At 57.1% G+C, this 23370-nt stretch overlaps 1 protein-coding gene across 2 annotated transcripts in view; it reads left to right on the top strand.

Annotated features, from left to right (window-relative positions):
* Nucleotides 1–14004, top strand: part of IGFBP4 (insulin like growth factor binding protein 4) — a 35367-nt gene extending 21363 nt beyond the window's left edge. Inside the window, exons 2-5 of one of the 2 annotated variants that reach the window (XM_043536876.1) lie at nucleotides 5388–5551; nucleotides 6165–6299; nucleotides 7262–7403; nucleotides 8272–14004. In XM_043536876.1, coding sequence (XP_043392811.1) covers nucleotides 5388–5551; nucleotides 6165–6299; nucleotides 7262–7396 — 434 coding nt within the window. In that variant the 3' untranslated portion in view covers nucleotides 7397–7403; nucleotides 8272–14004. Of the gene's footprint in view, nucleotides 1–5387; nucleotides 5552–6164; nucleotides 6300–7261 lie in introns of both variants that reach the window. The other variant, XM_007061976.4, reaches the window with a different exon arrangement.
* Nucleotides 14005–23370: the final 9366 nt, after the last annotated feature.

Consider the following 23370-nt stretch of genomic DNA (forward strand, 5'->3'; position numbering starts at 1 on the left):
AGCACACATCAAAGCAATAGCCAGAGGTAATTGAGCAGCGGGGGTGGGGGGCTTAGACCAGGCCAATCTACCATCATGCACAGCGGCGGAAGAGAATCTAAACTTCCCATCCCATTTGATAGGCCCGTCTGTTCGCTGCCCTGGCTCAGGCCATCCCGGGCAGGATCCCATCTGGCCAGTACCACGAGCGTCAGAGGAACGTGCCAGAGACCTGCAGTCAACAGCCTCTGTTTCTAACCCCTGTAGTTAGAGAGCAGCACAAACCCCGGAGCAGGAGGTTTAATATCCTTTCTAAAGCTCTTGTTACAGGATTTACTACAATCGCTCTCATTAGCTAGGTACTGGTCTAGTCCCTCGTCGAATCTTGCTAAGATCTTGGCTTCAATAATCTTGTGGCAATGAGTTCCGCCGTCTAATTACGCATTCTGTGAAGTATTTCCTTGCATTGGTTTGGAAAGGCCCCCCATTCTGGTTCATTCTTCCTGTGTTGTGAGACCGGGAGAGCAGAAAGTCCAGACCTCCCTTCTCTAGACTACTCACTACTGCCCAGTCCCCTCTTGTGTCCTCTCTAAGGCAAACAATCCCAATATTTTCAATCACGTTTCTGGGAGAGTCTTTTCAGGCCCTGATCATTCTCATTCCTCTTCCCCGCACCTCCTCGAACGCTGCAGTGTCCTGCCTGAGGGATGGCCAGTGTGGTGCAGCGGGATCCAGGTGGTGGCTCCAAACTCCTGGGATCCCGAGGGAAGCCCCGGAGGCCTTACACTGTCCAGCCAGGCTGTGTTTTTGTAAGGGGAAGTATTAGTGGATCTGGCCGCACAGTGTCTGGCATCCCAGAGCAGGGCAGGTGCAGAGGCCACAGTGAAGCTGGAAAGGAACCGGGGGGAGGGTTGAGGTAGAGGGGGGTAGTTTAACTCAACTTTTGTGAGTCCCGCCCAAAAGGTCGATGAAAGTTCAGGGCCACTTATTGGGCTGGTTGGTGGGTGCGCTGGGGCTGCCCTTCGCCCTTCATGCCGCCGCAGGACATCACTGGGGAAGGGCAGCCCCACAGCGCTCCCCCAGCAGCGGGCAGCACCCCCCTGAGCCCAAGGCCGTGCTCAGCCGGCCAGCCCGTCCCTGTTGGCTCTCAGGACTCTCGGTGCCGCTGGAGCTCAGACAATGAAACTTGAGCTCGTTGGACACGGTGCATTTCCAGAGCGAAAGCCTCGGCCAGGGAAAGGAGCTGATGTGCAGGGCCTGGCGGAGACCGGCGCCAGCTTTCCATGCCGCAGGGATAAAGTGCTAGAACGAAAGCGGGGAAGGGGGGGTCTGAATCAGCCCGTCACTGAGAGAGCCATCTAGGCAGGCAGGGGGCCGGAGCTCGTTACTGTGTAACGATGCCCGTTAGGCCTCCAGTTGGTGTCCTTGTTTTATCCCAGGTGCGAATAGGACAGAAGCATCGCTCCAGGCACCCGCCCTGGCATGGATGGGCACGGTCTTGGGTCCGCCGAAAGCCGCCCGGGGCTGGGAAGGTGGGCGATTTGCCACCTCCTGCCTCGTTAGTGCAGCCCAGCTGGAGGATCTCACGGCCCTTCGGGCCTCACTTTTCAGAGGTGGCCCCTGATTTGGGGTGTCTCCCTTTTTTGGAGAAACTTGGGGGTTTCTAAAACCTCCAGATCTCCAGAATTTGGGAGCCCAGCAGAAGAGCTCTGGCCTGCGCGTCTTTTCTCCGAGGAGTCAGTCCCTAGCTGGGACTTGAACCCGTGAGCTCTGGGTCTGGAAGCAGCTCCCGCGTGAGCTGAAGGAGGAGCCGTGTTCAGCTTTAGCCGCAGTGGCGCTGCTCTCCCCTTCGCAGGACTCCAGCCATTCTAGGGCCAGACCAGGCCATGCTTCCTTCCTGCCAAACTCATCCAGCGAAGCCGCGTCCCGTTCAGTGCAGGGCTTAAATACAGCGGTGGTGGCAGCCGGCGTCACTCCACTTCAGTCAGTGGGGTTATGTAGGCACGGGGGAAACGCTCGTCCCAAGAGCGCCCCGAGATCTGGCCAATCCGGATTCGGACCAGGGATGCGGGGGGCGGGCAACGTGCTGGCATTAAACCCTTTTCCCAGCGGGGATCAGCCTGGGCCACCGAGATGCCCTGGGCGAGGGTTATGCCATGAGCCAGGGGCCCCTGAGCAGATCCCTCTTTGGCCTCCTGGCCACCTTGCTGGGTGCACCCAGAGCAAAGTGAGGAAAGTGTAGCTGTCTCCTTGGCCGGCTGCCCGCTCGGGCCTAGCGGGTAGACATAGAGGTGGGGGGCCAGGGAGGGGGAGTTTGTTGCGGTTACCATCCCGGGTAGTGACAGATCTCTTGGGGAAACGCCAGCCGGAGAGACTGTCCCAGCTGGCCTGTGGGGTGGGGGTCCTGGCGCTGCACAGAGCCTGCCGTGCCTTTCCTGTCAGACGGGGTCCTGCCACGGGCCCCAGCCTCCGTTAGCAAAGGGAGCTGCTGGACCTGAGCTGCGGACACATCACCTGGCCCGAGGGGCCTCCGGAGCCGGGGGTGGGGGGATGTTGGTGGTGGTGTGGGGGGGATGTTGCTGGCATAGGGGAGGGAGCCACATGCAGGATGTCAGCGCTGACGCGGGATATCGCACAGGGGACCCCAGCGAATGCTCTGGGTCCTCATGGATGGGACATTCTCCGTCCCTAGAGGGCAGGAGGGAGGGGCAGGGTGCATGGGAGGATGGGGATGGGGTCACTGGGACAGCCCCTCTTTGGGGGCCAGCTGTCATCAGCCAGCCAATAATAATAAAGCCCAGCATGCGTCACAGGGGACCCTACAATAACAAACCCAGGTATGCAGCGCAGCACCCCGAACAACTACTGCTAAAAACCCCCAACACCTACATGCAGCCCTGCAGTAACAAACCCCGGTAGGCAGCCCAGCATACCCGAGCAGCTCCTCTCTCATGAAAACAGCACCGGTGTGCAACCCTACAACAACACACCAGTGACTGACACCCACACGCATCACGCCCCACCCCACAGTAACCAACCAGGCTGGAAAACACTGTGTCTTTATAGCTTGTCATTTAAAAACAGTCAAGGCTGACAAGCGGCTGGGGCCAGGCAGCGAGAGGGGCCTGGGGGAGAGGTGTGGGGCTGGAGGTAGCAGCGGCCATATGGGGAGCTGGAGGAGGGATGCTGGTTGGGGGAGAAGACAGTTTCAAGCCAGGCACTCTTGCTGCCCCCCTGCCCCGCAATGGCTGCACAAGGGGCAGGTTACGCTGAACTGCTGAGGCTGCTCCGGAGAGGGGCTGATGTGCAAACCCATTTGTATCCTACGTACATTCCCGGGAGCAAGGCCAACTTTTACATAATGGATGGAAACTTTTATTCAGCCCTTTTGGAAAAGGGCTCGAGCGCAAAAGCGTTTTGGAGTCCCGGTGGGAGGGAACGAACTGGGCACAGAAATGGAGCTGGGAACTTGCCCAGAAGGGGGCTGTCAGTGGGCCAGCTCGGAGTGGGGCTGGGGGCCAAAGCTGGCTGCTGCTTATGAAACCGTCTCTTTGGGCTGCAGCCGGGATTGCTGGCGAGGTGCCCCTGAGCGGGTGGCGGGGTCGTTCTGGAGAGGCAGGCTGGGCAGCTGCCGGGCACCATGGCGGGCAGCTTGGGAAAATCCAGCAGTGACAAGCGGCACTAGGAAGATTTGCATGGAAACAAACTCACGGGCGCCAAGCTCCCCGCAGGGGCCACAACAAAAGCTGGCCAGGAGGGAAAAGGACATTTCCTGCGTCCCGTCCTGGTGAATTTCCCTCCAAGCCAATGGCTGGAAGAACGAAGAGGAGGATGGCCTCAGAGTTACGGAGAGGAAGAAAGGCCCAGTGCCGGGGCACTAACCTGGCACTCACTGGTGCATCAGTTCCCAGCTTTTCCCTCCTGCTTCGTCGGCTGCTGCAGTTCCAATGGGGATATGGGCACCGGGATAAATAAAGAGTATGAGTTGTGTGGCTACTGCAGTGATGGGGGGACAGAGACACGCCCAGCTAGACAGGCCGACACGCCCTGGCTACGTGCCATCGAGCGCTGTGGCCCTGCTCGGGAACTCAAGAGACCTCAGTTCTAGTCCCAGCTGTGCTGTTGTTTCAACGTATGGCCTTGGGTGTGTCCGTAATCTCGTTGTGCCTCAGTTCCCCTGTCTATGAAATGGGGAGAAGGATCCGGGCTTTCTCCGGACTCTTTGTCTGTTTAGACTCTTCTTCCTGAGTCTGTCCACACCTGGCCCGAATTTAGTACAGATCAGTGAGACTAGTCAGAAAGGTGAGGGGGAAATGCCTGAAGTGCCATGAAAAGCACCCGAGGTTTCTGAACTTATGAAGCGGCTGGGTGACATTTAGGCAAGAAACGTTGGTTTGGTGGAACTGGACAAATCCCTCGTCTTGGCCGGTGAATGAGGAGCCAGCCCAGCTCCACGCTAGTGTCTGTAGGCGGCTGGGAAAGCAGCTCACGCTGCCGGCTTCTCTATCCCCGTTAACGCGCGGTATTAGGGCTTGGTTTAACGGGCTGGGCCTTCACCTAGCGGGGAAGAGGGAATCGCCAGTCACAGCCCCATGTAACGATCTGAGTTAAAGTCTCGTGTTATTCTGTCCTGCTTTGACCCTGCGCGTGTGACCCCGGTGAAGGCAGCGTGCCGGGGGGCTGGAGCAACGCTTCCAGTCTGGCCACGCCTCACCCCCAACAGGAGGTGGGAAGGTTGGTCCAGCCCGGCGCTGACGTCCGTGACCCCTGTACGTCAGGGCTTTGCTGAATCCCCGGGACTCCTCCAGCCTGGGGCTCTGCTGGGGCACTTCCCGGGGGTGAGGTTTTCGATGGGGGCATTCGTCGAGTGGGACCAACACGCGAATGGGGGTGTCTGTAGCAAAGGCTTCACTTGGAGCTGGCCTGGGGCTTCGTTTCACAGGGGTCACCACTAGCTGCCGGTGCAGAACCGCAGACAGGAGCAAGCTCCACCGAACCAGGCTTGGCCCAGGCTTCCCTGACAGGTTACGCGGCCCCAGCAGCGCTGCGGTGGGTGCGGCTCAGCACCGTGGGGCTCTCATGCTGCAGGGCTGGGGCATTCGGGGAGAATCTGAGCAGCCGCCCTGTCCTCGCTATCTATGCGCCCGGGGGCCTGTGCAAAGCATATTAAGTGCACCTGGGAGCCACGTGCTGAGTCAATCCTGTAACAAACTCCCTGCAGCTTTGCACCAGGGCCATCGCCCAACTTACCTGATGCCTCCATGCAGGGCGGGGGCAGGGATGTGCAGGGAGGGGGAGCTGACGAGGGGCAGCGCTGTCTCCAGTTCCTGGATATCGCTCCGCGAGGCTCCTGCCCCAGCCGGCCCGAATCACAGCTCCCGTCTCTCCCTGACTTTCCGATTTTGCAGATAAGGAGGAGATCGACCACCCCAACAACAGCTTCAGCCCGTGTAGCATCCAGGACAGGAAATGTCTCCTGAAGCAGCAGGCAAAAACCCGCGACCGGGTGAACAGCGGCGTGAAGATGAGGAGCAACGGGAACTCGCATCATCGGGAGGAGACGAGGCAGATAGTGAGATGCCCCTTCCTCTCCCCTGGCAGCCCACTCCCTTTGGCTTGGGGGCAGCTGCTGCGCGGGCCTGTGATCCACTCCCTTCACCCCTCACCCCCTGGGGCCTCTCAGTGCCCAGCAAGTGACTGGGGTTTGGGGCTGCAGAGCGGGGACCAGTGGGCAGGTCTGTCGTGCAAGCAGCCAGCATGGGGTAGCTTTGGTTTGCCAGGGCTGCACCGTCCTGTTAACCCGGGGACTAGCTTTTCACTGCTCACTGCGCCCCAGAAAAGGAAATTCCCCACTGGGGGCGGGCTGGGCACGCTCCCCCAACACCGACCCCGACCAAGGGGAAATGAGCAATGTCCCCCTTGGTCCCCAGGCATTACAGGGGCTAAAGCAGGGAGTGGGGCTCTCCAAACACCCAGGGGGGATTTTACTCTCATGCCGAGGGGGGGTGGAGTTTGCAGCCATCCCCTCCTCCAGGGAATCCCCTCCTCCAGAGAGGAAGCTCACTGCCACTTGGTGGGTATCTGGCCATTGAGGGGAGAGGATGCCTCCAGCCTGTACAGGCGGAATGAGGGAGGGGGTCTTCTTCCTCCCCTGAGCTGGGCTCCGATCAATGCTTTCTGTGCAGGCCCAGGGGTCGTGCCAGAGCGAGCTGCACCGAGCACTGGAGAGGCTGGCCGCATCCCAGACCCGCACCCACGAGGACTTGTACATCATCCCCATCCCGAACTGTGATCGCAATGGGAACTTCCACCCCAAACAGGTACGGCCTGCGCCCCCATTGCCAGCAGCATCCCCAGCCTGGGTGTCGGGGACAAGGGCAGCCGGAGAGGGGCACACACCCATTGTATAGCTAAGGCTGTGGCTGACCCACAGGCATGAGAATCTGGACTCTTGGGTTCTAGCCCAACTGGGTGACCGAGGACCAAGCTACAGCCCCTAATTTGGGGTGTTCAGCATCCGCAGCTCATTGTTTTTGGCCCCTTGGAAAGCCAGGCCCCAGGGGTCTCAAGTCGGGCCCCCAAACTTAGTGGGGATGACCACTGAAAACAGCCTTCGCCTCCACGGGTCCCGGTCTTCCCATCTCCAAAGGGGACCCGGTGCCCGCTCCCCTGCCTCGCAGAGGGTTTGCCAGGCTATGAATTAATCATCGCCAGAGGGTGCTTTGGGATCCTGGCCCGGAAGGGCCAAAAGCTGGGCAAAGAACCACTGGGAGCACCCACATGGTGGGAGGCGTTTGACCCGCCTGGGCCAGTTCACCCATTCGCCACTAGCCCGAACGGGCACCTCCTCCCTTCAGCATCACTTCTGCCTCAGGCCCGCAGTGGCTCTGCCCAGCACGTCCCCTGGCGCGGGTTCTAGTCCCTCCTTGAAGCCAGTGGGACTATGGGGCCTGGGCCAGCAAGGTACAGTCTAGTGCTGTGCTGTCTGTCGGGTTCATGGGGAGCCTGCTGAAGTCAATGGACGCTGTCCTGAGCCCATCGTGTCCAGAAAGTAGAGAATGGCCCTGGCTGTATTGCTGGATTCTGCTCCCCATGCTCACAGGGCAGGGCCGGACGTGCCCCTCTGCCAGGGCAGGGCCGGACGTGCCCCTCTGCCAGGGCAGGGCCGGACGTGCCCCTCTGCCAGGGCAGGGCCGGACGTGCCCCTCTGCCAGGGCAGGGCCGGACGTGCCCCTCTGCCAGCGCAGCACGGACTAACCAGAGCCTCCTGTCCCATCCGCAGTGTCACCCAGCCCTGGACGGGCAGCGTGGGAAGTGTTGGTGCGTGGACCGGAAAACTGGCATCAAGCTGTCGGGAAGCCCGGAGCTGAAGGGCGACCTGGATTGCCACCAGTCTGTGGACGGCGTGCGAGAGTGACTCGGTGGTAAACGGGGGACAGGGAGATTTCCTTGGCGACCGGCCGGGGCCGAGCCAACCCTTTGGTGCTGTTTCTGAGTGGAAAGGAAGGGGACACGACCACAAACAAACCTCGCTGGGTTCGGGGGATGCCAAGATGTGCTCATGCCCTCGCGCCCCCTGCACCTCAGAGCCGCTCTGCCCTGCACCCCCCGCCCGCGGGCCCCTTGATTCCAACACTGCAATTCTACCCTGGGCTCTGTGCATGGACAGGGGCCGCCCTGGCTGAAAGGGGGGTGGGGCTAGGCCTCCAGGCCAACATGACCACTAGCAACGAGTAACTGTAGGGACGTCACACTCAGGGGTATGTTACCCCTCAGCCTCTCCGGCCCCCGGCCAGCCTCCCGGTGTGACCCCCCCCCACCCCGCACAACTTCCCACTTTGCTCTCGCTTGCCCCAGCCAGCGGGGGCTTCGTGGATTTGTGGCTTTGCTGGCCCTGGGGCTGTCTCCGGGGCAGGCGCGGGGATGTGCTGCAGCAGCCAGAGGGAAGGAGAGGCTCTTTCTCGATCACTTTGCCAAAGTCCGATGACGGAGAGCAACAGACACAGGCCCCCAGGGTCGCCTCAGTGCTGCCGCGAAGTATCTGCCTTATATTAGACGCCGGGTCATGGCCCTGCTCAGGGTGGCTGCAGGACTGTTGGATTCGCAGCCCTACCCGCTACTGCCCCCATTTTTTCAATGTGGTTTCACCATATGGTGTGCTAGGATTTCCCTGCATTCCCATGCCTTCTCCTGTGCCTGCCAGATTAAGGCGTGGGGACTACAGGCTTGTATCTAGGGCCCCAGCACTGGGAGCCATGTCATTGCATCCGAATCTCCGCTTTCATTTGGCAGAAGAAGAAGTAAGTTGCTAACCCTCATGATGGCAGAGAAACGCGCAATGATATGACCCAAGTGCTACTTACGGATGCAGTGAGATCTTCCTGAGTCTTCAGACAGCCTGAAACAAGAGCTCGGAGAGGGGGGCCTGCTCCGCTCATTTCAATGGGGTGTTAACTCCAGGCCCTGCCACTCTGGGGGCCCTGCCAACCCCACCCAGCAGAGGACTCTGTATGGCAGAAAGAGATGCGTGCAGTGGGCCGGTTCCCCTTCGCCCCAAACAGATACACCCCGGCAGGTCAGGTAAGTACTGGGGAGGGGGGGACCTTGCTGCCACACCTGCCTGTCTAGGGAGGAGGGGATTGCCAGCCCTCCCCAAGAGGAGTACCAATGGGCTGCCCACCAGACAGTTCATGTGTGGGTGATTGGGGGGGTGAGCCAGGAGAGGCCCCCTTGTTGTGATGTGCCCGGGTTCCTAGATTGTGTTGATGTGTCCTGTTGACACACAGGGCAGCGTGTATCTGTGTCAGTGACATACGTGTGGGTGGGAGCATACAGGGTGGGTGACAGGAGACGTCTGAGAAGGTCTGAGGGAGGCAGGTAGCAAAGGACACAAGATCCCGCTACAGCTTTTCCTGGCTCGTCGCTCGCACTTGCTGTGAGCCCCACGAGATCTGCCTCTCAGAGTCCCCGCAGTCATGCAATTCGGGGAGAACTCTGGCGGGCCTTTAACAAGCGGGACATTTCTCGCCCTGCTGGCTGCAGGGGGAAGCCTGAACGCTGACCCAGGGGCACCCGAAAGGCTGCAAACCCAGAAGACAAATAAAACGAGACCCAAACCAATCGCTTTTAGATCTCCCTTTTTTTAAGCCAGCCTCGCCATGTTTTGAGGCCGGCCGCCTGGTTTTGGGCTGCGTGGAGCTGGCCCCCCCACATACAGCGAGGCCCCCACGCTCAGCCTCACGGCGGAGCCACTGCAGGCAGCCATGAGAACGTACGGGGTGGGGGGAGTCGCAGGGTTATTTCTCAGCACAGCCCAGGAACGCTGTCGCCCCCCCACAATAGGACCTTCCTTCTTATTGCAGAGCTAAGGCAAAGTTTCCCCTGCAAAGCCCTGGTTTGCAGGAGCAGCTGGACAGTGGGTGGTGGGGATCGGCCCCCCTGGAGCTCTCCCGCCCCCTCTAACGGCCAGGCGACGTGTGTTGTGTCGAGGGTTGCCAACTTTCTAGTTGCACAAAACCGGACACCCGTCCCGCCCCTTCCCTGAGGCCCTGGCCCCGCTCACGCCATTCCCCCTCCCTCGGTGGCTCGCCCTCCCCTACCCTCACTCACTTTCATTGGGCTGGGGCAGGAGGTTGGGGTGCGGGAGGGGCGTGCAGGGTCCGGGGTGGGGCCAGAAATGGAGGGTGGAGAGTGCGGGAGGGAGCTCTGGGCTGGGGCAGGGAGTTGGGGTGGAGGAGGGGGTGAGGGCTCCGGCTGGGGGTGCGGGTTCCAGGGTGTATCTAGGCAGGCAGAGGGTGCATTTGGAGACAGGCTCTCCCTGTCCGGAGAGTCGTGTACAGGGCCTGAAATGTCTGACCTGGGCTCCCTGCCTGTGGCGATCTCTGCCAATGACCGGTGACGGGGAGCCTGTGAGCGGGCCCCACTCCCTGCTGGAGCTCTGGGGTTTCAGGGCACGTCCCTGTGGAAGCCAGGGGCGGATCAGATAGGCTCGTTGTTTCTGGGCGGTCGGTGAGGTCCAGGCCTGGTTTGTTTTCCACTGGAAAACACAACAGGCTGCAGGAGGCAGAAGCCCAGGCAGACAAGGCCCCTGACAGCACAAATCCAAGCAAAACCTGACAGCTTGCTCACCCCCTTCCACCCGGGCTCCAGCCGGGGACAGCAGCTTACTGGAGCGAGTGCTGGAGGAGCACGAAGGCGGCAGCTCTTAGTGGGAGCCCAGCTTCGTGGAAAAGGTTAGAGCCAGGGGCTTTCAGCCTATTCTGCCCTGCAGATCCCTTCCCATCTAGCCCGCCTCGCTGTGGCTGCGTGGAGCTCCGTGGCTTGAGGTACAGCTGCATTCGCAGCCTTGTGGATACTCTCACAGCTTCTCCTCTTCCTCAAGGGCTGGTTGGGTCCAGCTCTCTGGGCTCTTACGTTGGTGCCCCTCATTGTGGTATCTGCAGCGGCCACCCCACCAGAAGTAAAGCCAACAGTACCAGAAATTTGTCATTGACGTGGGTTTCCAACAAAAAATGTCCTTTTGGGCTAAATGTAAATGGTTCAGAAATGGGTGGATTTCAGCTAAATTTCATTGCGAAGCATTCTTATCATGTCGAAATGTTCCATTTTGACAGATTCCAAACGGACCGCTTCGACTTTTTGATTTTTAATTTCAAAACGACTTTTCCAAAGGAAATTCCGGGGGATTATATTTAAAAATGAGCTGGAATGGGCGAGAGCAGAACAAACTCTTTCGAATTTATCAAAACGAATCATTTTGATCAACCCAGAATTAAATTTTTTCGGAATTTTGTTGCATGGGACGTTTAATTTTTGGTTTGGTTGGGTTTGGCTCTATTGCAGAACAGCAAAAATGCCAGAGTCACGGAATTTCCCATGAAATGGAAAATCCAGGCCTGGCCTCGCTCTGAATAACAGTGAGATTTTTCCTCCTCGCTTGCAATCAAGAAGTGGTCTAGGTTTTTTAAAAGTGAGGATTATCTGTAGGAAAGTGCAAGTTCTGCTGTGAATGGGGAGCTATTACAGGGTTGGGGGGAGAGAGGGCGCTGGGTTTAGCTGTGAGCGTCATGAGGTGCGGTATCTTATCTCCTGTGGCAGTGAGTTCCGTAGTCTAAGCGCCAGCTCAGGTCCTGGCTTAGAGCTTCCTGGTCTTCGCTGGACGTTTCATTGTTCCCATGGAATACAGCTACCGTAGAAGTTCACGGTCGAGGGGGTGGGGGGTGGGGGGGATCTCTCAGGTAGCCAGGACCAATCCCACGGAGAGCTTGGATTAGCAGGCAAGGACCTTGAACTGGGCTCTGTATTTCAGTTTGTTGTTTGGCTTTCCCCCTGTTTGTGTAACAATGACATGCAGTGTAAACAGCGCACATACACAACCCCTCCCCCATTGCACCACCCCACTGCACACACCCTTCAGGTGGTGGGTTTTGAATTTGGTCAGCTTCCAGGGTGGGGCAAAGAAACATTTAAAAAGAGCTCTACGGAGGTAGAACAAGCCAAACCCCAGGGCCTGACCCACCCCCACCTCCCTCATTGTGAAGTCATTGACAGGCGTGTGAAATGTTCCCCAAAGTGAGCGCGTTTCACACTCATTTTGCACGGGTTATAGATGAGGTGCAGTGTGTGTCTGTGGTTGTGGTGGGGGGGTATCAGACCCAGAATTTATTATTCTGTTTCTTTGTCAGCTCTCACCTTTCCGCTCACCCACCGTCACATAATGATTAGCTCAGCCTGGGGGGGTTTCCCAGCCTAGCCCTGGAGAAAGAGGCCGTCTGTTGCACCCCAGAAAGGAGAGGGCAGCCAGGGAGTTAAGCAGGGCTCCTCAGGTGGCCAGAAGAGGAACGTGTGTGAAGGTGCGTGTTTGTGAATGGAGCTGGGCTGGCTGAGTGTGTGTTATTGTGTATGTGGGGGGCGGGTCATTAAGTAAACATGCTCCCCCCTCCCCCCTTCCAGAGCAGAATGAATCTCTCCCTTCAGCCAGCCTATGGCTTTTCCCCACCACCCCCTTCAGGCTGCACCGGATTCCAAACACAAACCTTCATCCCCGAGTTCCACCTCGCACCAGAAATCAGGGGCGAGTTCAGGCCAGGAGTCAACACTCGCTTATTTCACTTGTTGGCTGTGGTCAGAACAGTGATGTAGGAAGGGCCCTGCCTTCGGCAGCGTTTCTGAGGTCAGGCTGCTGCCCTTCCTGGCACCATTAGGCTCTTACTCCTGCAGCATGGCAGGTGGCTCGGGGAAAGCATCTGTTGTGCCTGGTTCATTGGCCTCTGAGCCCTGGCTGCTGGTGGCCACAGAAGAGGCCGAACTTGTAGAACCTGCAGGAGTTTGGGGTGCTGGCAGCCTTGAATTCTAAACTGAGCCACTTTGCTTGGGTAGCCCTCGAGTGGGGACCAGCAGGGGCCCGCGCGGCCCTTCATCCAACCCCTTGCTCAAGGCTCACTCAAGCAAACCCCGGGTGAAAAGCGAGACCCTGACCCTGGAAAATTCTGATCAGCAGCACACAATGGACTATGGGGTGTAGCCGATCCCCGGGGCCAGCCACCATGGGCTGACCTGGTCTTGCTAGCACACCATGAAACCAGCACTGAAATGAGGACAGACTCAGGCTGCCTTTGTGTTCAGCACCTTGGCTGCTTCCAGGAGGGACGGGGAGAGTGGAGGGTGTATTTTCCAGGAGGTTCCTGTAACTCAGCCCTTATCCTATCTGCCCATAACAGTCAGCCCTCTCTTCCCATCACATTCCAGAGTTTCCCGTTGGCTCAGCTTGGATTCCCTTGGCTCCAGACACAAAGGGGTCTGTGCTGCTGAGATCACAAGGCTCGGGAGCTACCTTCCCCGCTGCATTATTGCTAGCCACGTTCCAGAGGTGAAATTCAGCCCCAGGCAGATGGCCAGCACCAGGCCTCTGCACCACGCAGGTCTCCAGTGGGACGTACGTGCTGCTTAGAGCTTGGGCAGGCCTTCTGCACTGCGGGGGAAGGCCACCCTCTGGGTGTCACAGGACCACTCGATTGCACAAGGGCTAAATCTCTCACTTTTCCACTTCCAGCATGTGGGGGGATTCTGCTGGGTTTCACCTGCCATCCTTTCCTTCCCCCCCTTTCCTGGTGATCCTCCGAGTGCCCGGCTGGGCTGCAGGCCGGTCAGGAACCTTCTATGGGACAGCACACTCAGCAGCGCAGCGGGTGACTCCTCCGTGGACTGAGCTGATACACTCAGCCTCACAGCAGGTGTCTTCTGCCTGCACACACCTGGTACAGTTAGCTTCATAGCAGGTGCATCCTTGCTAGATGTGCTTAGCACACTCGGGAGCGCAGCCGGGATGGACCAGCCACGCCTGGCCTCATGTATTCCCTCTGGACACACCCAGGACACTTTCCAGACCCAGATTAAGAAAAGACTTTCCTAGCTGGTTTCATGAGGAGAGGGCGAGCACCTTATAAAAAGCAACAGACTTTCCCATTTAATGGCAGCCTGGCCTAAAAACTGGTCTCTTTGGAAAAAAGGCATCTTGTGAGGGCATTACGTTTTTTGTTCATTAGAAAGCACCCTGGCATAAAGGACTTGCCCGTTGTATCGCATCTCTCTTTAGTTTCATGCTGTATTTACACATGCTCATTTATGAGGCTAAGGCCAGCTAATCTCGTCGGTTTCTGCACCCGTGTGCTTTTTTATCGTTTGCTCTTCTGACGGATCCGTCGGTGCCTCGCTCGGAGAACCCTCTCTGTGTAGAGGCTATTGCTTCTTTACCCAGTAAACTTGAAGCTTTAGATTGTCAGAAAGACAACCAGTAATTGCTCTATTTAATTGTCACGGTTATTTAATGTGTTTCTCTTAAATGTACTTTATCTTTACATCGCTGCAAAAAGCAAATGACAAACAAACCCTACACAACTAATCCTGTGGGTGCTGGGGTGTCAGCTGGGGCCTCTAAGCTGTGATTTTCTATTATATGATTTGTACGTTATATGAAATCCTATATGCTTTCTCAACCAGCCGAATTAAAACAAAAACCACACGTGACTTCACCTCTTCTCTGCCATGTTGTGTTGAAATGTCAGCAAGGGGATTTATCCCCCGCAAAGAGGGAAACCATCTCAGAGCGTCTCCCCCTTCTCTCTAGGCCCTGAGCTGGCTCTCAGGAGCACGCTGGGATTTTAGCATCACAACATGCCTGTGGGGGAGTGACGGGTTAGGCCCTGGTTGCGGATGGGGAACAGGGGCTTGGATCACATAAGGAATCTGGGGCAGAGCTGGGACTGAACACAGGTCTCCTGAGGCCTAGCTGCCCTCCCCACAAAGGGGTTCTAGGAGCTTGTTGTCAGAAGGAATCAAACCCACACAGGCAATGTCCAAGGGGGTTTCTAGTCCATCCCCTCAATTTTGGGGCTATCGCTGCCACTGCCTGGAGGCGAATGGGCCATATGAGGCCTGAGCCAGGACCTTAGAGTCCAGACCTGATCGGCCTTAGGGGCTACGCAGACCCAGGAGTTCATGTCAGAGCCACCCCAGCCATCGGCAAGTGTTATGGCAGCTCCGTACTCTCAGGGAACGACTCTTGCTTGGTGCACGAAAGGTCCGGTGCCCAAATGCTGGCTAAGGCCCCCCCGCAGGGGAGAAATCTTTGACTCCGATCACTGTAGCCAGCACTTAGCAATCGGCACAGGAGTCATACGCGGACCGGCGGATGCTCTTTCCAAACAGCATCACGGACACGGAGGCCTGCAAGCGAACGACTCCAAAGTCAGGGAATAAATACAGGGCTGGGCCAAATTCAGTACAAAGCAATTGAATCCAGGTGCAATACAGCCTCGGCTTCGATGAGCTTTCTTCCTGCTGCAGATGGTCTCTGGGGCCGTACGCAGACCGGCACCACTGGCTCTGGGCTCAGATCGCTCAGGTTTATCGGACTCCAGCCCGGCTCTGAGACACGCAGTACCTTAGACCCTATTTCAGGCTCTGATACAAAGGGAAATAGCAGCAGCAAAGTCTCCAATGGAAAATACTGACGCTGAGGGTGTGGGGGGAGGATCACGAAGTTCCACTCCCACCCGGAGGATTGGTGCGTCCTCTCTCCCAAGATTAAAACCAGATCCGATAATGGCCCCCCGAGTGTCTCCAAAGGTCTCCAGGACCCCAGCTTGAACAGCGAGCTACCACATAGCGGCAGGGGTGTGTGTGTGTGTGTGTGTGTGTGATGTATCTGGCTGGTTGGAAATCACAAGGTTATGCAATATCCTGTGCTAACAGTAAACACCTGTCTGATACCTGAGTGTGATACATGGGTGAGAAACAGACTCTGTGCGTGTGCGTGTGTGAGACAGCGTCAGTGTGTGAGCTGACGTGACTCTGGCTCCGACGTGTTGAGCCGCTGGACCCCTACTTTTCAATTCATTCGGATGGGTGCGGCCGGCGCTCAGCCTGTTTGACACGGTTTGTCCCCTAAAGCCAGTGACAATTGCCTAGTTTAAAAAGACTCTCAACCTCCCTCCCCCTCCAGGTCAAACCAATTTCTGCCAGGCCACGGTCCGACTCTGAGCCTTAGCTGCCCCGCTGCTCTTCTCGTCAGGAGCTGCTCACTGGACAGCTGCTCTTAGGAAGAAATTTTCGACTGTTACGGGTCTGTGAAATGAAGGGCAAGATCCTGCCTGTTGTCAGACACGCTCCTGTTCATTCCAGTGGGCGTCTCCTGCACCCTCTCTGTCCCAACAACGTTCGCAAGAAGGCCGATGCCTTGAGCTGTCGCACCATAAAGAGAGACCGACATTAACATCCCGTCTGTCTGTTGGCAATGTTACCTTTTACATGGTACCCTAGTGACACAGGCAAAGAGGAAATCAGTCCTGGAAATGAAGTCGAGCCTTCTTGAGAGGAGAATCACTTTCCCCGGCCAAACCACAAGTCATTGATATAAGAAATGAGCGGCAGCTCGCCTGCTGGGAAGGAGAAAAGTGGAGAAGAATGGGGAGTGCTCATTCATTGTGCCGGTCTCTTTGTGTTTACTGTGTAAACCCCAAAGATAGAGGAATTTGGCTGAGTTGTTAAACCACTGTGTGTGGAAGCAGGAAATGGAGTAAAGAATATGTCAGGATAAGGGTAGCGGGTGGCTTTGGAGTTGAATAAGTTCTTACGTACTTCGAAAGCATCTCCAGAAAATCGGAGCTGTTCTATTGTATTATTTCCTGTCCGTGCTCTGACACTGGATAAGCCACTTAACCTGTGCGTGCCGGATGCGCCACATAACAGCGCTGCCAACTCTCACGATTTTATTGTGAGCCTCGTGGTGTTTGGTGTTGTACTGAGAGCCAGAGCTCCAGGATCCTGAGTTATGGGGCAATCTCAGCTTTCGTCTCAAAGACAAGTTTCTAGCCCTCCTGGTTGCAGAGAAAAGCTGGAAAATGTGACCCCGAAGGCTCAGGTCCAGAAGGCAAACAAAGAGAACCTTTGGAAACATCTCAAGATTTTTTAAGACAATCTCATGATTATTTTGGGAGGGAGCTGACCTATGAATTTTGAACACCCGGTGTTTGAACATTGGTGAGTCTGATGCTGCTTACGGGTGCTTTGCAAAGCACGCTGAGATCTCTAAGGGTGTGTCTGCCGTGCCATCAGAAGTGTGATGCATGAAGCTACCTCAGCTAGCACCACGGCCAAGGAGGCCCAAGTACGGCCCCAGGCTCCCTGACGGGCACGTCGAATCTTCACCCTAATGAAAAGGTGCAAAAGCCCTGATCCTGCGGCGACGGCTGGATGCAGCCCTTTATTTCCAAAGTCGTCTCCAAAAACAGAGTTGAAAATAATAAGACACTCCTTGATTATTAAGCATTTAACGTCTGAGATTTATTAACCACAGAAAAGATCCCATTCCGATGGCCTCCCTAGGAGAACATGATCTAATCAAGCCATTCTAAACAAGCTAAACGCTGGCTGATTATTAAAACCAGATTTTGCTGCCAGGCTTATCACTGATCCAAGGGCAAGCGGTCCCTGCCCAGGGCAGAGCTGCTAACCCTCAGAAAACATGCCTGTAACATTCCCGGGTCATTTCATTCCAAACAAAAACAGCCCTTTCCATCCAAATTAAACCCTTCGTGGGGAAGTTGAAATTGGTGTGTGACAAAGACGGTGCAATGTTTCACCCGGGGGGAGCATAGCCTCCTGAAAATATGGTAATGTGCTCCTAGATGGTCTTTTTAGGGAAGTGTGCCCACCTCAAATGACAGCACGGCTGGAGTTTTCAAAGGGCAGGGCGTCTCTTTGAGAAATTACGGTATGCCATTGTTTTCCAGAGGCTCAAACCGCAGAAGGTTTTGCAGAGTTCAGAAAGGCAGCCAGATCAGTTCCATACTCCTCCTGGTGATCTGTAAAAACGCAGAGCGGAGCCCTCATCTGACCTGCTCTGTGGGGATCAGATTGCTGAAGAGGAGGATTCGGCTAGCGCCATAACCCCCCCGGCTGGCCTGCCTTTGGCTCATGCAGCACGAAGCGACCTACCTGCCCCATCTCCAACATGATCCGTTTCTTCTGTTTTGCTTTTTCAGTTGGAAGCAGAGCCAGGGCTGAGATGCTTGGCAGCTTTACTGCGCTGGCCCGGGCCCAGAGCAGAGCCGAGAATGTGTGAGCTCAGGAGGGCAAATCCTGCTCCAGGGAGAGGGGAGAGAACATGGAAACAGGCCGGCTAATTCCCCTTCCCAGCCCCCCTCCAGAACACATCTTGTCTTGGGGGTGGGGGTGGGGGAGGGGACAGTTTCCTTTAATTTCTTTTAGCTCCTACTTTTATTAACAAAATTTCCTGAGAATAAAACTAATGCCAAGAACATCTGCAGTGAACAGCTCCAGCCCTGGGCTGTGCAATTAGGAGCCATTCAGAAAAGTCACCCCCAGTGCACTGGCCAGCCAGGTTTGGCTTTTGCATGACCTTTCCTTGTGCCACGATAGAATGGCCTTTCCTGGCACCTAGAACGGGGCGTCCGTGGCCAAAAGTGGCTAGTGATTTTGGGGGCCCAATGAAAGACTCTTCCAAAAGGGCCTCATTGTCCCAGGGTGGGTGCCCAGCACATCCCCCCCTTCCTAGCCTCTCAAATCCCCCCTTCCCCCAACATCCAGGCTTCTCCCATCGCGAGCCACTTCTGCAAATTCAGGCGTAAGGATTTTTTCCCCACTCACCCTCGACGCTTGGGCTCCTCTGGGCAGTTGCGCCGCAGCTGGTTAACTCGGCAGTTTGGGCTGGGGAGCGAAGGAGGATGGGATTGGAGGGAGGCAGCGTGCTGGGGCAAAGAGAGCCCAGGATCTCTAGGGACCACGAGCTGCCTGGCCCTGGCTTCCCTGGCTCAGCCACAATCCAGCAGCAGCACCCCCTCATCCCCGCTGGGGCACCACGCATGCTACTGATGCACCAGGGAAGAGCCCTCCCCACCTGAATGACCCTCTCCCTTTCCTGCGGCCCCTCGGCAGCCTCCCCTCTGAGCAATGACCCAGCTTCCTTTAGGAGCCCGGGTAGGACGCCTAGTCTAGCCTGCCCTGGGGCCCACAGTCTGGGGCCTGTCAGTGGAGGGGAAAGTGGCAAATCTCGCACTCGTCTCCTTTCCCAGTGCCCATCCCTCCAGCTGCGATCCTGCCCTGAGGCCAGCAATGGCCCAGAGGTGCACGGGGCAGAGGCATTGAGGGTGACTAAAGTGATTGGTGGCAGCAGAGGCCACCCTTAAATCTCTTCCCCTTTATTTTGGAAGGAGGCGCTCTGCAGCATGTTCAGAGCCGCAGGGGCCAGACGGGACTCCCCGGGAGCTGCCAAGCGGCGTTTACTCCCTGCTTTAGTTCAAATAAACAGCCCCGTCCCTGCCTGCCTCTCACTGAGCACGGGCTAACGAGGAGCTGGCAGGATGGGGGGTAAGTGTCCCTGGAGACGATGTAGACGCATACACACGCCTGCTGGGCAAAGGGACCACAGATCTGAGTGTGACGGGGTGGGGCTGAGTGTGACGGCTGGATGAACAAGTGGAGGAGTCGGTGATGTCGCTAGACCAGGAGAATTAGTGGGTTCACAGGAGGCGGGGGAGGACTCCACACCCCGAGGAGGGGTTCAACGCTGCTGCTTTGTTCTCAGCCAGAGAAGTCAAGAGGGTGAGAACGTCCTGCCCCTTTCAATGCCACATACAACAGGGCTTCCCTCAGCCAAAGTCCGAAGCACTGTGCTGACCTGTGGCTCCCCGCAGCCAAGGTAAGGAGAGGACCAGGAAGGCCAACGAGCTCTCTAGGTCTTAAACAGCAGCCGTTACCGGGGTATGTGGAACAATGGACACGCCCATCGATTTCTGTCTAGCTTCTCCAGGCAACTGTGGCTGGAGATTTGTCCCTGCCCCCTGACTCTCACGGCCCCCCAGTTACAGCGTGCAAAGAGCCCCTAACTCAGTCCCCCTGGCTGAGCTAGCCCCACAAATCCCTGCAGCACTCGGCTGGATACGCCCATCAACCACGCAGGCCGACCGGCTCCTCCGCAGAGTTGGGGGCAGGAAGCCAGGCGTCCTCTGCTTATGCCAGGCGCGGCGGGTGAACCCAGCCATGCTCGGTGATGGCGCTCGGCAGCTGCTTCGCTGCAGGGTGGAGTTTGTGGTGGGCGGATTCAAGGGGACTGTGAAGAGGGCCGACAAGGGGCAAGGGGGATCCTGAGCAAAAGGGGCGGCAGCCCTTCCCCTCCTCGGAGCGGCCCAGGGATGGCATCCAGCTGAAAGGGGCTTGGACTGCAGGGTGTGGGGCAGAAGAATAGCAGGGGGAATGCTTCCTGCCCCAGAGAGGAGAGGGCAGGAACTACAGGAGGCAGGCCACCTCTCTGTGCATGCACCATGCAAGGGGCCAAGTTCTGAGCAGAAATTGGCCTAAGGGAGCTGGATGCACCAGCTGGGAGTTCAGCCTGTGCTGAGCACCGGTGGCATCGCCGAACTCAGCACATGTGCCCCTAGGCAGCGCTGGCTTTGGGATGGAGCCTGTGGCCAGAGCAGCCCCAGGCACTGATTAAGTCAATTAAGCAGGACTTACAGGGTGCGTGGGCCTGAGGCTAGTGCTCTATACCGGGGGGGGGGGGATTGCGGCAGGGCCCCGAGATCTTTAGCCTATTCAGCCGTGGCTTGTCTCTCCACAGCGCTAGCACCGCCCCTTGCAGTCCAGTCTCCAAGGCTTTACCCAGCCCAGTTGTCAACCCATGGGATGAGGCTGCCACCCCTTTCCTGGGACAACTATTCCAGACCCTTAGCAGCTCTCCAGACACCCAGTCCTGGGCTCTAACCACTGGACCACACTGTCACACTTAGTGACCTTCAGTTTCCTGGCAATTGGCGACGCCAGGCCAAATGTATCCCTATTACAACCCCCATCAGCTCAGCTGCCCCCCCAATCTCCTGCACCAGACAACCCCTGCCCCACACAATGGCATACGGATGAGAAACAGGAGGCGACCGGGCCCACGCACATGCTGACTCTGTGGGGGATGCACAAGCTGGTCCTGGCGGATGAATCTTGTATCTCAAGGTGGATCAAGGTGTCTCCTCTGGCAAGCCTCGCGGGGACTGTTTGCTGTAGTTCCAGGGGGCTGGCAGCTGAGAGGCTGCAGCTGGCTTGGTTGCTGGAGAAGCCAGCACAAATATTTTACGGTTTATTTCCATCTGATGACTATCTGTGCTGGAGAGAGCTGCGGCCCGCAGAGGAGCCCTGCACATGTGCCTGCAATCAGGGGCTGTAATATCCTGCTGGTGGAGCAGAGCTGCGTGGGGGAGGGGAGGGATGTTTTCCAGAGGACTCTTTCTCTTCCATACAAGATTCACCTCCTGCTGCTCTCAAAAGTTTGGGGCCAGGGCTTCATTAATGCTGGGGACGGGCTGGGGCCAAACCGGCAGATCCAGCAGGCCCCATCTCCGCCCAGGAACCCAGGTCAGCGTCTCAGCTTTGCTGCTCCGATTGGGATCGCGCCTTTTGTCTCAACATCGCCATGTGCGAATGGGCCGGACGCCTCCGTTCTTGATCCGAATCCGCCCCCCAGCAGGGGCCTGGCCCCAAACGTTGCTTTGCAGAACCGAAAGCTAAGCAGTGACGGTGAGCAAAACCAAACCCGCCCCCATTTTTGGCCAGTCAGTGTCTCCCAGCGCTTGGATGAGGGTTAATTAATGAGGCCGCACAGGGAGAAGAGTCGGCATTCCAATCCCTGTTTTAATGGTGGGGAAACTGAGGCATTGAGTGGGCAAAGGAATTGTCCAAGGTCATGTGGCAAGTTTGTGGTAGAGATAGGAAGAGACATAGGTTCTAACCATTAGGCTCCAGCCCCTTCCTCCTCGGGAGCTAATACTGACAAAGAGTCATTCAAGCAATCCCTGGACACCAGCGACCCTTCTTCACTTCTGTTGGTGTAGACACTCACAACGGCGATGGGAGAGGTTCTCCCGTTGGGTTGGTTACTCCACCCCCTTGAGAGGCGGGAGCTGGGATGAGGGAAGAAGGCATCCCCTCGACCTAGCGCTGTCTACACCGGGGGTCAGGGCAGTTTAGCTGCGCTGCTTGGGGTGTGTGTGGATTTTTCACCCCGCTGAGCCACGTAACTGGGTTCACGTGACTTTTGTGTGTAGACCTGGCCCCAGAGACCTGCAGCCCTGTTCAGCCATGTCTCATCTCTCCTCAGGGCTGGCCTGGCTCATCACGCTTTGTTCGCCGGGGTTTTATCCGTTCCATTTGGAATTATCCCTGGGGGCAAGGCTCTGACCCTGTCCCTGAGGTGACTTTGCATGACCCTGATACATCTCCCTGCCCCAGAGCTCTGCCAGCATCCAGCCTCGACGTTCCCTTTGTTCATTTCCTCCATATTCCTCCCAGCCCCACACCTTGTGCAGCACCCCAAGGAATTCCTCTATCCGCCTCCGAAACTTGCAGGCACTGATCCTACCCTCTTCCCCTGCCCCCTCATAGAGAGGGTCCTGGAACTCATGCAGGGGGAGCGCTGAATCTAGGGAGGGTTTGGGCCCCTCCACAGCCTTCCCTAAAGTCTCACAGAGACATGGAATGGGGCAGGTACCCCACAAATCTGAAAGGGTGTGTCAGGGCCTCCAAGAGAGCAAAGGGTTAAACCCACAGTGCCCTGAAGGGCGATCAGCCCCAGATGAGCCTGCGTCAGCCTCTCCAAGACTGGGGGATTTTTGGACCAAGAAGGATCCCCTGGGGAGCTCCCAATGGGGTCCAAGTACCAAGCTGTCCTGCTTAGTGATTAGGAACCTCTGGATGGTGCTTGCTGCCCGGAAAGGGGGGTCTCGTGGGCTGCCCACCGGCCTCACGGCTCCATGGGCCCTGCCATTTGCAGGGAACATGTGGGGCCAGCAGGGAGTGGGAGGCAGACATGCCCCGTGGACGGGCACTGCTGGGGTGGGCGCATGTTCTCTGTCCCTGCCAAACTGCAAGCTCCCAGCCCGCTGGGCCCAGAGCACGGCATCGCGGCAGGCAGGGCTTAGTGGCCTGGGAGAGGGATAAGTGATGACAGAGGGGAGCCAGCTCGAGGCAGCTTAGGAGTGGAAAAAATGCTTGAAATGAAAAATTGTCTGGTGTGTAGATCCTGGATTGGGTTGCAGCGAGCTGGCCCCGGGCCGGCCTTTGTCTCTGCACAGGCCGGTGTTTGAAATGCGGCGGGTCAGCCTGCACCACAGCAGACCCCGCTCTGCGGGCAGGAGCTGGATCAAACACTGGGGCGTTGCCCTCCCTGTTCAGCCACGGTGGTGACACAGGCTCCCTCCCTTGCTGTTCAACAAGCCACGCTCCTCTCCCTGCTGCCAGCGTGACTCCATTACATGAGAACGGCCAGACTGGGTCAGACCGATGGTCCAGCTAGCCCTGGGTCCTGGCTTCCTCTGCTGACTGGTGCCAGATGCTTCAGAGTGAATGAATGGTGCAGGGCAGTTATTGGGCGATCCATCCCCTGTCATCTAGTCCCAGCTTCTGTGACGTGAACTTATCCCCTTCCTTTTTGAGCCCTGTTATATTTTTGGCCTTCACAACATCCCCTGGCAGTGAGTTCCACAGGTTGCCTTCCTTTTGTTTGTTTTAAACTTGCTGCCTATTGATTTCATTGGGTGACCCCTGATTCTTTGGTTATGTGAAGGGGTAAATAACACTTCCCTCTTCACTGTCTCCACACTGTGCATGATTTTATAGACCTCTCTCATATCCCCCCTTAGCAGTATGTTCTCTAAACTGAGCAGTCCCAGTCGTTTTAATCTCTCCTCATATGGAAGCTGTTCCATCCCCTCAGTCACTGCTGTTGCCCTTCTCTGCACCTTTCCCAATTCTAATATCTCTTTTCTGAGATGGCGTGACCAGACCTGCACGCAGGATTCCAGGTGTGGGTGTAGCATGAATTTACAT

This window comes from Chelonia mydas, chromosome 27 (genome assembly GCF_015237465.2).
Source record: "Chelonia mydas isolate rCheMyd1 chromosome 27, rCheMyd1.pri.v2, whole genome shotgun sequence".
Lineage (NCBI taxonomy): Eukaryota > Metazoa > Chordata > Testudines > Cheloniidae > Chelonia > Chelonia mydas.